Here is a 15,753-nt window from a genome sequence, read left to right on the forward strand (position 1 = left end):
CTGTAGTAACACATACAGACAGGTAATATAACAATACTCACTGGCATATATTGTTCCCAATCTGTGAAAAGCAAGTTTATTAACGTTACATTGCAACTTTCTTCTACTCTTTTTTTATTTGTAGCTTACATTAAACGAGTAGCCCCCTGAATGCATCTCACCACACTGCCTCTATTTGATGCATTCTGAGGCCTGAGCACATACAGCAGGAACAGCAGATACAGTCATTGACTGTATAAAAAGACATGCTTTTTTTTTTTTTTTCCCTGACTCTAACATGAAATCAGACTAAACATTTCCTGTTTCAATTAGGATTACCAAAATTATTTCTATTTGCTATTAGCCTTGGATGTATTTATTTTTCTTAGTTTTTTTCCCCATTTCTATTATTTTAATATATTATTATTTTACTTGTTACGAATTAATTTTCTGGTTGTTCTTTTAAGTTATATTTTTATATTATTATTATTATTATATTATATTATTTTTATATTTAAGTTGAGTTTTGGTAGTTAAGTTAATACAAAGTTTTGAAATAAATGAATAATCATGATTTCAATATCAATCAAAATAATAGTGATTATTATTTTTTCCGGCAGCACAAAACCCTTATCAGAGTAATTATACATAGTGTGCACAACATCAAGAAACAAGATAAAGCATTGTTGAAATGTCAGTGCTAAGTCAATATTTTAATAGTTTTGGAATTGATTTATTCTTTGAAGCATTATTATTTATTCGTGAAATTGCAATGCCTTGATTTTAGTGAAGTAAGTACAGAGTCCATTAATCCAATTGTACTAATAATTTATTCATATTATATCATGAATATACGGGGCTAATAGAAGTTCTGACAGGGCCACCACAACTTGGGTTATGGCCGACAAGGCCAGTACTCAAAAAGGCTCAACGTCAGACCCTGGTGTATGCAAGTTCCTGCATTGTAAAAGCACTCTGAATGCACCTGTGTTGCTTGCTTTACCGTAACAAGAGTGCATTCTGCCCTCTCTGAGCGTACTATAAGCTGTTTATTGAAACCCCAGTTTACTATAAAACTAAACTAACAACAAAAATAATTACACACCTTGTATTTTTAAATAGGACACACAGTTCGTTTTAGAAACATCACCTGCTTAATGCTAACACACAATGGAAAACCCTATTGACCGGATACCAAAAATTAGCATTAGAAGTCACGGGAGGGATTCACCTTCAAATGAATATTCACACACAAACGTTGTAGTGACACATACAGACAGGTAATATAAAAGTACTCACAGACATATATTCTTCCTAATCTGTAAAAAATCAGTATATTAATAAAGTTAAAGCTCAACTTTCTTCTTGTCCTCTTTTTATCATAAGTGTGTAGCTCCATGCATGCACGACACTGCCTCTAAGAATAGCAGGTATTTATGTTTTTAATTGCTATTATTTTAATATATTATTATTTTACTTGTTACTAATTTATTTTAAAGATGAGTTTTGGTAGTTAGGGTTATTATTAAATGTGATTTCAATATCAATCAAAATAATTGTTATAATCAGTATTTTCTTTAATCGCCCAGTCTAATTCATCACCTCATTTCGTGTAAATACAGTTTTTAAGCAGCACAATTTAAAAGGCAGGAAAAAAAATGTTTTTTTTTAAGGCAGTGTGAAAAGGGCTTATACTTCTTTTTGCTTCAGTGATTATACAAGGCTGTATAAAAGCTGTGTGAAAGTGGTTTCTGATACTATTTCTCTCCCGTCATCCACTTCCAGCTGCCATAATCATACAAATGTTCCTCCTGCCTGAGGACATCTCTGAGACTCCAATTTGCCATTGAAGTGATAGAATAACACTTTCCAAGATAAGTTCAGCTTTTGGGTTAATTACCAGTTTGGTAAGTGAGGCTGAATCATAAGTGCGACAACTCTGGCAACCAGGGTTGAGCAGGACATCTTCAGGTGTGATGGCACCAGAAGCTGCGAACCACCTCCTTCGACAACCCCTTCTCGTTGCTGCAGAACACTGTTAACATAGCTCCCCCACCCCACCCCATCCTCCCCTCCATCTCGCTCTCCCTCCAGGGCACAGACCAATTAATGGATAGCATTCCTAGTTGATTAGCCCAAGTCCTCTCTGTAATTATATTCGCCTACTAACCCATCAGAATCAAAGGAGATGGGGATAAAAGGGGACAAAAGGGTTGAAAATATTTCTGATCTTAATTTGTTTCTGCTATTGTTTCACCCCCGCAAAGATAAGACACTGGTTTATTTCTTCTTCTCATCAACTGGAGTTCTTAGTGATGTTTTAAGACACACACAAAAAAGACTGATGGAAAATAAGAAGTTTAACGAAGAAACCGGGATTCTTATACCACCCCCAACCCAAATTGGGTCTTGCGTGGGTCGGGCCCACTCCACACAGAGTGCATTGTGCTGCCAGAACCAGCTGCTAGCTCATAATTCTTCATTCTGTGTCCTATTGTTCCGACCTTTCACCACGCTTGCATCCCCAAAGAAAGGAAGTTGCTACCATTTTTCCAGCAGGCAGTGCACGGGTCAGGAAGGGGGGGTTCAGAGGTTGTGAAAACATATTATTTCTTTGCAGAGTGTATGATTTTAGTAGCTTAAGCATGCATGTGGAACTTACCACCGTCATTACTTTAATACAGCAATTCCCAAACTATGGCGTAATGGTCGTCCCGTAAAAATAATTGGCCGTCCCGTAAAAATTATTACACCTTTAACAACCGATACCAACTCTGTCGTGATGTTGAAGGAGGTGCATGACTGAACAAGGTTGGGAAAGGTTTTTTAAACATTTTTAGAAAGGCAGCAATTTAAGTTGTTTTGGGGGTGTGCAGCGAGGCAGGTTGGGGCTTCGGGTGTGTTCGGGGTAGGCAGGGATGCACCAAATCTGTCGGATGTTAAAAGGTGTTTGGGCTTAGAAAGTTTGCAACAAAAGCTTTTCTGAATTTTATGAGGGTGTGGAGAGAGGGGTGCACTAACCGTCAGGATGTAGAAGAGGTTGCATAACATAAGTTTGCAATAAATACTATTATGATTTCTTTTGCGACGGGTAGGGGTGCGCCAATTCCATTGGGATGTTGAAGGAGATGTGTGACTTAAATCATTTGCAGTTAAAGCTTTTCTGACATTTTTGAGGGTTTTTAGGGAATAAATGGCTGTGTCAACTCTGCTGGGATGTTGAAGGGTGTGCATGGCTTAAAAAAGTTTGCATTAAAAGCTATTCTGACTTTATTAAGGGTCTGTGCAGGGGGAGGCCACCATTTCTGGCAGGATGTTGAAGGGGGTGTGTGGCTTAAAAAGTTTGCTATTAAAGCTTTTTTTTTCTCTTTTTTTTGAGAGTGCAAGAGAGACTGGGGTTCGCCAAATGCTGAAGGGGGTGCGTGGCTTGTGGGAGTTTGGGAAAGGCTGCTCTAATACCAACAGCTATGACTGCCAACACTCACATTAGCTCCTGCTGATTACCCAGTGTCACACTAACACCCCCCCCCCCCCCCCGCCCTTATGTACAACACACTCGACCTCCTGTGGTATCACTACTCATCCACAGGTTATGTGAAGTTAATAAACTGCTCGTGCATCTTGATACTTGTCTTTGTCATGCAAACGCACTTAATTGTCACCCCCGAAAGGGCTGAATAGGCAGAGCGGCGTCTCATTACTTCCCACTTTGAATTGGCACAGGCCTCTCCGAGTGACACAATCATCGGGGGGCCAAAGTGGCAGCGTGTCCTTGTGCGAGCAGCAAAAAAAAAAAAAAAAGTGGGTCAGGGCCAGTGTGTAAACACTGGGCGGGGAGTGCATTTGAGTGACAGCTGTCCACTGTGAGGAGAGCAGAAAGTTGATTGTGTTTTTGCTGTTTTTTTTCCTCCCTTTTCAGTTCCAGAACAACAACAACTACATGAACATGTCAGAAGCGAACACCGCCCTGCTGACTGCTGGTGATGTGAGTATACATGTCTTTGAGCAATACTTTTGATTAATTGATAAGTACATGGCGGCACGGTAACCGACTGGTGAACACGTCTGCCTCACAGTTATGAGGACCCGGGTTCAAATCCGGCCTCGCCTGTGTAGAGTTTGTATATTCTCCCCCTGCCTGCGTGGGTTTTCTCCGGGTACTCCGGTTTCCTCCCACATCCCAAAAACATGCATGGTAGGTTAATTGAAGACTCTAAATTGCCTGTAGGTGTGAATGTGAGTGCGACTGGTTGTTCATTTATATGTGCCCTGCAATTGGCTGGCGACCAGTGCAGAGTGTACACCACCTTTATAGAGATCATTTTTTGTGGGTTTTTACTGTATACTGTTCTTACTTACTGTAATGCCCTGTCATATGGGAAAGGAGAGCCACATGGTCTCTGATGCACTTTTTAGCCATTTATTGAACACCAGCAGAACAGTAAAACACCAACACAATGAGTATGCTCACTCTTAGCAACAGCTCACATCCAGGCGCTCACATGCAGACTTGCCAACGTCACACGTCACCCCACCAGGCCCTGCCTCTTAAAGGTACCCAGTGTATCTTACACAGAATTTTGTGTGTTTTAAATACATTTACAAGTGTGTTTTAATACATTTAGTGTTTAAAGCGTGTGGGGTGGTTTAACTAACAAAAATGTTTTTTGTATGGTCTCTATATCGCAGACTTTTGTCTATAGCGGATTGGTGTGGAACTTATCCCCCACGATGAATGGAGTTTCACTGTACACTGATTACCGTAAAATTAAATCTACTGAGTGCACTGCTGCTACATTATATATACTACCACCATCAGTGACGCGTGGTAGTGTCATGGCGTGGGCATGTGTGGCTTCCAATGGAACTGGTTCCCTTGTATTTATTGATAATGTGAATGCTGACAAAAACAGCAGGATGAATTCTGAAGTGTTTCAGGCAATAATATCTGCTCATATTTAGCTGCAGAACCTATTAGGACGGCGCTTCATAGTGCAGATGGACAATGACCCAAAGCATACTGCGAAAGAAACCAGGTTTTTTTTTTTTTTTTTTTTTGGGCAAATAAGCAGAATGTTATGCAATGGCCAAGCCAATCACCTGACCTGGATTCAATTGAGCATGCATTTCACTTCCTGAAGACAAAACTGAAGGGAAAACGCCCCAAGAACAAGCAGGAAGTTAAGACAGTTGGAGTAGAGGCCTGGCAAAAAATCATCAGGAATGAAATGCAGCCGCTGGTAATGTCTATACGTTCCAGACTTCAGGCTGTATTTGACTGCAAAGCTTTAGTAACCAAGTATTAAAAAGTGAAAGCTTGATTTATGATTCTTAATTAGTCCCATTACATGTGCTCCCCTAAAAAGTGGGAGGCATATATACAAACTGTTGTAATTCCCACACACTTCACCTGAATTGAATGTAAATACCCTCAAATTAAAGCTGAAAGTCTGCAGTTCAACCACATCCAAATCCATTGTGGTGGTTAGCATGTTAGCAAGCTATAGACCCATCTCAAATCTCCATTTCATAGCCAAGATTGTTGAGAAAGTTATTTCTAATCAACTCAGCAATTTCTTGAACTTAAATGGACGTTTTGACAAATTTCAATCAGGTTTCTGAACTCATCACAGTACAGAATCTGCTCTTATCAAAGTGCTTAATGATATATGGTTGAATATATACTTGGGAAAGGTGTCAATTGTGGTCTTGTTGGACCGGATTTTGATACGGTGGATCATAATATACTGCTGAACAGGTTGGAAACGTGGATAGGACTAAATGGAACAGTCCTTCAATGGTTCAGGTCCTACCTGCAGGAAAGGAACTATTTTGTAACCATTGGAAATGTTCAGTCTCACCGAATGGCAATGAACTATGGAGTCCCTCAAGGGTCAGTTCTTGGACCCCTCCTGTTCAGTCTGTATATGCTACCCTTCGGTCAAATTCTTCAGAACTTTAATTTTGACTATCATAGCTATGCAGATGACACACAGTTATATGTAGCATTGTCTCCAGATGAGTCACTGTCTAAAACAGATAAATAACTCCATGAGCCAAAGTTTTCTTCAATTAAACCACAACAAAACTGAGATCATTGTTTTTGGCAATAAAGAAAAGAGGATTGCTGTAAGTAAATACCTGGAGTCACTCTCTTTAAAAACCAAAGACCAAGTCCGAAACCTTGGTGTTCTGATAGATTCCGACCTGACTTTCAACAGTCATATCAAATCAATTACTAAAACTGCCTTCTCCCAACTGAAGAACATATCCAGAGTGAAGGCTTGCATGTGTCAAGCAGACCAGGAGAAGCTCATCCATGCTTTTATCTCAAGTAGACTAGACTCGTGTAATGGTCTTCTGACTGGACTCCCCAAAAAGAGCATTAAACATCTGTAGCTCTTTCAGAATGCTGCAGCTCGGGTTCTGACCAGAACAAAGAGGTCAGAGCATATTACTCCAGTTCTAAAGTCTTTACACTGGCTTCCAGTCAGTTTGAGAATATATTTTAAAGTTCTCCTCCTGGTCTACAAATCACTGGTTTAGGTCCTGAATACATGAAAGAAATGCTACTGGGATATAAACCCAGTAGGGCTCTGAGATCGACAGACTCAGGTAAAATAGGTGAGCACAGAGTCCAAAGCAAACATGGTGAAGCAGCGTTTAGCTATTATGCTGCACACAAATGGAATAAATTGCCAACAGAAGTGACATCAGCCCCAAGTGTGAATGTTTTTAAGTCGAGGTTAAAAACTCTTCCTTTTCCCATGCTTTTTAGAGTATTTCCACTTTTAAATGATATTTCTTGCACTGTACGCTGTTTTAATTGTACCTTTAGTTTATTTTTTTCTCTTTGTTTTAAATGTTTATAATCCTGTAAAGCACATTAAGTTACCTTGTGTATGAAATCCGCTATATAAATAAATTTGCTTTGCTTTGCTTTGGTGTTTAGATCCAAAAAGATGACAATTTTGTTGATGTCCCAATATTTATGGCCCTGACTGTAAGTCGCACCCACTGAATAAAAAACAATTTGAGCTTTTTTCACACATAAGCCACACCAGTTTATATGTCACGCCCTCTGGTGTGTAGACCTTAGCAGTAGTGTGACACAGGTAGAGCAAACTACAGTTAAGAAGTTGTAATTGTTTCCACAGCGCTGAAAGAATATGAGCCTGTGGGGGTTATTGGATGTTCTATATGTGTGCATGATTGCGGGGTTTATCCTAAAGTAACATCCATCCATTTTCTGAGCCGCTTCTCCTCACTAGGGTCGGGGGCGTGCTGGAGCCTATCGCAGCTATCATTGGGCAGGAGGCGGGGTACACCCTGAACTGGTGGCCAGCCAATCGCAGGGCACATACAAACAAACAACCAGTCGCACTCTCATTCACACCTACAGGCAATTTAGAGTCGTCAATTAACCTACCATGCATATTTTTGGGATGCGGGAGGAAACCGGAGTGCCCGGAGAAAACCCACGCAGGCACGGGGAGAACATGCAAACTCCACACAGGCGGGGCTGGGGATTGAACTCCGGTCCTCAGAACTGTGAGGCAGACGCTCTAACCAGTTGTCCACTGTGCCGTTAAAGTAACATTTAAAAAAATATATATTTTTTTAATCCTATCCAATTTGTTGGCATTAGGGCTGCCACAAATTATTATTTTGATAGTCAGTCACCGATTATTTTTGCAATTAGTCAACTACATCATACAGTATATATGTATGTGTGTGTGTTTGTGTGTGTGTGTGTATATATATATATATATATATATATATATATATATATAAACGTATGTACATATATTATGTAATTGTAAAAATATTGCAGTTTCTTATTTGCATTGTTGATCTGATAATGGTATATTCATCTTAACAGAAACTTTGCAGCTTGTATACATTTTTAACAGTTTAGTTAAGTTTAAGGTTTTAGTTTTGTACAGTGTTCATGTACATTCACAGCAAGGGAACTGGGAATAACCTTTCATAGGCCCTATGGGGGCCGCAAGCCAGTGCTAACTGTAGGACGGTCCCAAGCAGAGGGTGCAGAGGGTCGCGTCAGGAAGGGCACCGGCTTAAAACTTTGCCAAACAAATGTGAGCGTTCATCTAAAGAATTCCATATCGGATCGGCCGTGGCCTGGGTTAACAACGTTCCCCCCGGGGTGTTATGTATAATGTAATTAGCGGCTATGCCCCCCAGGTAGGATGTGACCTAGAGGTGAAAGAGAAATTCTGGAAGGCACTAGACGAAGTAGTTCTGAGCATCCTAGACAGAAAGAGAGAGAGAGAGATTGGTGCAGATTGTAATGGATATGTTGGTGAAGGAAACAGTGGTGATGAAGAAGTAATGGGTAAGTACGGCATCCAGGAAAGGAACTTGGAGGGACAGATGGTGGTAGACGTTGCAAGAAGGATGGAAGTGGCTGGAGTGAACACGTTTTTTCCAGAAAAGGCAAGTACAATACATAGGGTGACCGACAAGAGCGGAGGTAGAAGCACGCAGTTGGATTACATCTTGTGCAGACGATGTAATCTGAAGGAGGTTACCTTACTGACTGTAAGGTAGTAGTAGGGGAGAGTGTGGCTAGACAGCATAGAATGGTGGTGTGTAAGATGACTGGTGGTGGGGAGGAAGATTAAGAAGACAAAGGCAGAGCAGAGAACCATGTTGTGGAAGCTGAGAAAGGACGAGTGTTGTGCGGCTTTTTCGGGAAGAGGTGACACAGGCTCTCGGTGGACGGGAGAAGCTTCCAGAAGACTGGACCACTACAGCCAAGGTGATCAGAGAGACAGGCAGGAGAGTACTTGGTGTATCTTCTGGCAGGAAAGGCCAACAGAAGTGACATCAGCCCCAAGGATGTGCAGCAGGTTAGGGTGATTAAGGATAGAGATGGAAATGTGTTGATTGGTGCCAGTTGTGTGCTGGATAGATGGAAAGAATACTTTGAGGATTTGATCAATGAGGAAAGTGAGAGAGAAGGAAGAGTAGAAGAGGCAAATGTGGTGGAGCAGGAAGTGGCAATGATTAATAAGAGGGAAGTTATGAAGGCATTAAAGAGGATGAAAAATGGAAAGGCAGTTGGTCCTGATGACATTCCTGTGGAGGTACAGAAGCATCTAGGAGAGGTGGCTGTGGAGTTTTTGACCAGCTTGTTCAACAGAATTCTAGCGGGTGAGAAGATGCCTGAGGAATGGAGGAAAAGTGTGCGGGTCCCCATTTTTAAGAATGATGTGCAGAGCTGTGTCGTCGTGACTAATCGACTCATCGTGGCAGCCCTAGTTGGTATTCAGAAACAAGTTTTCCCATAGGAACTCAAAAAAATATATAAACAGAAATATTCCAGGGTTAAAAGTATCCCTGTAAATAAAGCTATATTAACTATTTGGGTAATATTTTAAGTAATGCCCTCACTGTCATGCAAATGTAAAAAGAAGAAAAGAACCCCCACCTCCCCTGAAAAAAAAGAATCACTTTTACATATTCTTGACTGTTAGTGTAAAAAATAATTCTTGACGTGTATGTAGCCAAAGTGCAGAGGGAGACGAGTACAGTGCTTGAGAGCCAAGTCTCTTTATATAATGACCAAATGCAGCTGACTTTCCACTGTACATGCTTGGTTATTGTTGAATTCTCGTTAGTTACTACTGAGCTGCTAGTAACCAAACGCATGTACAGCTTGGTCATCACATTTGTTCTTTGTTCTATAACTGGGATCCTACTGTGGTGGTCTTTAAAACAATGCACTAATAGCAAAGCAGACTCGTGGCGTTAATCTGTCAGATGCCCAATGATCTGAATTCTCAGGAGATTTGATGACGGCAGTTCGTTCTCTATTTTTTGTGTATCTTTCTAGGCACGTTTCCTGATTTTCATACTTAGTCTTTATTTGGAAATGTATTTCTTTTGGTTGCGTGAAGTGTCTATAAAATTGAAAAAACAAATCTTATTTAAACAGAAATAACAAGGAACATAGTGTAGCTTCCTTCCTTGGTAATCCTTCACTATCATTTCCATTCAGTTGATTCTTTTCATTTCATCTTTTCATTCCATGAATAATAGAGCTCTTTTTCATTTCTTTATGCCTCATAATTCACTAATTCTAAGCACCAATTCCAATATAATAAGCGCAATACACCATGAACCCCTCTCTACTTTTAATATTGATGAATGCCTGTTACTCAATTCCGCTCTGTTATTTTTATTGCCTGAAACATTTCTGCCTCATCTTTTGTCCCGAGACCCAGAGACAACACAGGTAGCTTAGTGCTCACATCTTGCATTGTCTGCTGCTGACGTCCAAAGAGTTTACGGCGATGTGATGTGACTGCACTCAGTAAGAGATGTTCTGATAACCTGGAAATATGATAATGTACATGCCTGCTTTACTTCTCAAAGACATATTGGAGAAGCTAAAAAGCTACTCTACAGTTCTGTCTGCTGACATAAAAACAGAAATTGCATTTGGTTTTGAAGCATCTTTCACACAGAGATCACTTAAAAAAATGTCTTGCTTTCTTCCTTATTTCCTCTCTACTGACTTTTTGTCCTTTGAATTTACTTAATTTGAACATGGTTGCACATGTTGAAAATGTGTGAAACTAACATACTTTATTTTATTATTTTCAAGAAAAATAGGGGGAAATTACATCAGTTTACCATGTTTTAATCATGTGCAACCGAAAATGAAGTACTTTTGGCCCCAACTTCCGGAGATAAATTTCTTGTGCGTCTTAACATACTTGGCCAAGAAAGATATTTCTGATTCTGGCTTTCTGCCTCATTTCACCTCTGATACTACGTTCAAAGCCAGAACATTGCCAGCAGACTTGGCCCCCATGATTCTGTGACAGGGCCATTCACACCAAAGAGCAACATGAGAAAAAGCTGGCATCTTTCTACCTTTTTGTGGTCTCTCTTCTGCCAAAACAACAAATATTCGGTCATTCTTTCTTATATCTACACAGCTACTACCCCCAAAGCAGGGGGGGAAAAAATTTCCCACTTTTTCCTGTCGCTGTCCTGTATAAATAGCACTGACACAGAATCGGGGGTGGGCCTTCCCATTTTTTTATTTTTTTTTTGTCTTTGATCATACATACGACAGCAAAATATTGCTGACTTGACCTCGCGCCCGCCCCCTCTTCCATGTCCGTGCCGTTCATACAGAACTGCCAAACCGCGTGTTTCTGTGTTTCAGTGGTGCTGCTTTGATTAGCAGCAGTCTTCCAATATGTTAATTCATTAAGGTCCGTGTGAAGGATAAGGTCTATGTATGATTGGAGAAAGTATTTTTTTTTTTTTTTTCCTTAATTGGGAAATGGGACACATTTATCTGAGGGTCAGGCAATGAAGCGTTCCATTTACCGCAATTGGTTGACAATGTATTGCATATATTTAGAGTGCTTTTGCATTGGCTGTGGCGTTTTGATTGCTAGTGTATCATTTACCTTATGCACTTAGAGGATGAGATAAGATGACCTGGTCGTGGCTGCAAAAGCACACAACCTCGCAGGGAAAAAGCTTTGACTGCTTGCCTCGGAGTAAAAGATACAGTCAACTAAGATTGTCTTCCACTCAGACGTATCACTTTACTTAGCCAATCACATTAGATATGGCTAATGAACTATAAATATGTAGAAATGGACTACAAATTTGGAATAATGTTGATTAGAGCTTTCATTGGCTGATGTTGTCATTTGAGCAGTTGCACTCTGGCCGTCTGCTGATTTGAAACTAGATCCTTAATCCTGCCTGCCATTGATTCTCAGGCCGGCTACATTCAGTAATTACATGCTGCTGCCTTCAACATGTCTTGGTTATTGCATCTGCGAATCACATTAGGACATTTATTGAAGGGCTGGGAGTATTGCCTGAAAAGCTTTTTGTTCTCTCTCTTCCTGAAAGAGCAGCCTGATGGCACTCAGATAAAAAAATAAAAAAACCTGCAAAAGAAAATAATTTGTCTGATAACAATTTAACCTTCTTGTTTTTATATTTGTTTCTGTAAGCATTTTTGTAATCTTATTGCTCTTTAAACAATGTGCATTATACTGGATATGCCACAATCACATAGTAGTGTCAGTGAGTCTTAAAAAAAACTATTTATAAAGCTGATATTGTACAAGGTCAAAACAGGGAATACATTCTACAGCAAACATTGTCCATCGTTAGAAGTAAAGCAGTATAGTAACTCGGGGTGTAACGTACATTTATTTACATTCTTAAAACACAGAACTCCCCTCCAAAGCATGAGGAGAGTTGGGCCAATTCCTTTATCAATCATTATTCCTCATCAATATGTCTGTATGTGTGTGTGTGTGTGTGTATATATATATATATATATATATATATATATATATATATATATATATATATATATATATTGTCTATCTGTTCCTGTACTTTTGCTCATCTAAGAACTAAGAAAATGCAGTTTTTCTTAGATGAAAACTTACAATTACCGTAAAAATGACTTTGTAATGTTATTCATCCATGTCTGAATGCGATCTGTCCTTCCTCACTCATATATAGTGAATCAGTCACCTTTCGGCGAATTGTGAATATTACCCTGCGGCGGACTGACATATATGTAACCTGAGGTTTCGCCTGTGCGCTCGAAGTCACAGGAGTTGAGGAGACCAGAAAAAAACACCGCTGCTGTTAATAAGTCACAATACTTTTACTCCCTTACAATTTTCCAATGTTATAAGATGAGTGTGAAATTATATATAAATTGTTTTGAGCTTATAGTTTGTGGTGTATATGTTTAAAGGATTATTATAAACAATTATAAGCTTTTGGGGGGGGGGGGGGGGGCCTCAATCACTCGCTCGTTGCCATAATTCACCCGTCACATAGCATTGATCAGCATTGACTCATTTAAATATGTGTGGTGCTTTGGATTGGCCATATTGTAGATGGTTTAATTGGGGTGTGTAGAGGGCAGAATATGAACATTGTTGTTGTGTACACTTTTCTAAGTGGACTGTGACTTATCAAGGTAAGATTTCATACTGACAGGTTTTTTGTCGCACGACATTTTCAGCTTGTGTGCGTGCGTGTATTTTTAGTAACAATCTTGCGCACCCTCTTCACATGTATTTAGTGCAACCTAATGAAAGGCATCATAATCTGTGCTATAACTGAACACCATGGCTTTATTAGAAATGACTTGCGGCGATGTTAGGAACACCGTGACACTCGCCGACATCCAGCAGGATCTGACACCTCTCCCCCCCTAAACACCCCGGAGAGGGTCTTTCCTCATGGACAGGAGACATATTTCAACCGCCCTTGTTCCAAATGAGATCTGAAAGCACTGAAGGCCTCTGGTGCAGATGTTAATGTCTCATCATTAACATGCCGAGGAGATGGCCCAGCAGTGATACTGGCGCCCGTTCCATCAGTGCATGTCATCAACATCCTTGTTGTTCATTAAAAATTAAACCATTGCTGATAGTCAAGTACGATTCTGGTCCCCTTTAAATAGAGCTCACCATGGCCAACCTTCTTCCTTATTTGTTTTGTTGGACTCCAATTTCTTGTTCCACCCTACTGCAAGGCAATATGTTTACTTTACTTTTTTTAAACACAGAAAAACAACATGTTAGTCTTGCAAGAAAGTGGAGATCTAGTACAAACCATAGTGTAAAGGGGTTCCATTCCAACAGCATCAACGTATGACAAACACTAACCTAGTAGTAAAGTCATAATTACAATAACTATTTGGATGGAAAAGTCCAATAAAACAAGGCGATGAAAATGTTCTCAGGATCTGGGGGCTTATATATATATATAACCCCAATTCCAATGAAGTTGGGACGTTGTGTTAAACATAAATAAAAACAGAATACAATGATTTGCAAATCTTGTTCAACCTATGTTTAATTGAATACACTAAAAAGACAGGATATTTAATGCTCAAACTGATAAACTTTATTGTTTAAAGCAAATAATCATTAACTTAACTGCAACCCGTTCCAAAAAAGCTGGGACAGGGTCATGCTTACCACTGTGTTACGTCACCTTTTCTTTACACAACACACACAACATTCAATAAACGTTTGGGAACTGAGGACAGTAATTGTTGAAGCTTTTTAGGTGGAATTCTTTCCCATTCTTGCTTGATGTACAGCTTCAGCTGTTCAACAGTCCGGGGTCTCCGTTGTCATATTTTACGCTTCATAATGTGCCGCACATTTTGAATGGGAGACAGGTCTGGACTGCAGGCAGGCCAATCTAGTACCCGCACTCTTTTACTACGAAGCCACGCTGTTGTAACACTTGCAGAATGTGGTTTGGCATTGTCTTGCTGAAATAAACAGGGGCGTCCATGAAAAAGACGTCGCTTGGATAGCAGCATATGTTTCTCCAAAACCTGTATGTACCTTTCAGCATTAATGGTGCCTTCACAGATGTGTAAGTTACCCATGCCATTGGCACTAACACAGCCCCATACCATCACAGATGTTGGCTGTTGAACTTTGCATCCATAACAGTCCAGATGGTTCTTTTCCTCTTTGGCCCGGAGGACACGACGTCCACAATTTCCAAAAACAATTTGAAATGTGGACTCATCGGATCACAGAACACTTTTCCACTTTGCATCATACTACAAAGTCAAGATATTTAATGTTCAAACTGATCAATTTTATTGTTTTTAGGAAATAATCATTAACTTAGAATTTTATGGCTGCAAAACATTCCAAAACAGCTGAGACAGGTGGCAAAAAAGACGGAGAAATTTGAGGAATGCTCATCAAACACCTGTTTGGAACATCCTACAGGTGAACAGGCTAATTGGGAACAGGTGGGTGCCAGGATTGGGTATAGAAGCTCAGTCATTCACAAGCAAAGGTGGGGTGAGGTTCACCTCTTTGTGAACAAGTGCGTGAGAAAACAGTCGAACAGTTTAAGGACAATGTTCCTCAATTAACAATTGCAAGGAATTAAGGGATTTCATCATCTACGGTCCATAATATCATAGAAGGTTCAGAGAATCTGGAGAAATCACTGCATGTAAGCGGCAAGGCCGAAAACCAACATTAAATGCCCGTGACCTTCGATCCCTCAGGTGGCTCTGCATCAAAAACCGACATCAATGTGTAAAGGATATCACCACATGGGCTCAAGAACACTTCAGAAAACCAATGTCAGTAAATACAGTTCGGCGCTACATCCGTAAGTGCAACTTGAAACTCTCCTATGCAAAGCAAAAGCCATTTATCAACAACACCCAGAAACGCCGCCGGCTTCTCTGGGGCCGAGCTCATCTAAGATGGACTGATGCAAAGTGGAAAAGTGTTCTGTGATCCGACGAGTCCACATTTCAAATTGTTTTTTCAAAATTGTGGACGTCACGTCCTCCAGGCCAAAGAGGAAAATAACTGTTATGGACGCAAAGTTCAACAGCCAACATCTGTGATGGTATGGGGCTGTGTTAGTGCCAATGGCATGGGTAACTTACACATCTGTGAAGGCACCATTGATGCTGAAAGGTACATACAGGTTTTGGAGAAACATATGCTGCTATCCAAGCGATGTCTTTTTGATGGACACCCCTGCTTATTTCAGCAAGACAATGCCAAACCACATTCTGCACGTGTTACAACAGCGTGGCTTCGTAGTAAAAGAGTCCGGGTACTAGACTGGCCTGCCTGGAGTCCAGACCTGTCTCCCATTCAAAATGTGTGGTGCATTATGAAGCGTAAAATACGACAACGGAGACCCCGGACTGTTGAACAGCTGAAGCTGTTCATCCAGCAAGAA

The 15,753-nt window shown here is 40.3% G+C and overlaps 1 protein-coding gene across 1 annotated transcript in view; it reads left to right on the top strand.

Annotated features, from left to right (window-relative positions):
• tox3 (TOX high mobility group box family member 3) overlaps positions 1-15,753 on the top strand; it is a 93,367-nt gene that overhangs the window by 58,030 nt on the left and 19,584 nt on the right. Inside the window, exon 2 of the mRNA XM_061701883.1 lies at positions 3,899-3,964. Within this exon, the coding sequence (XP_061557867.1) occupies positions 3,899-3,964 (66 nt within the window). The remainder of the gene's footprint in view (positions 1-3,898; positions 3,965-15,753) is intronic.

Source organism: Phycodurus eques, chromosome 2, assembly GCF_024500275.1.
Source record: "Phycodurus eques isolate BA_2022a chromosome 2, UOR_Pequ_1.1, whole genome shotgun sequence".
In the NCBI taxonomy this organism is placed as follows: Eukaryota; Metazoa; Chordata; class Actinopteri; order Syngnathiformes; family Syngnathidae; genus Phycodurus; species Phycodurus eques.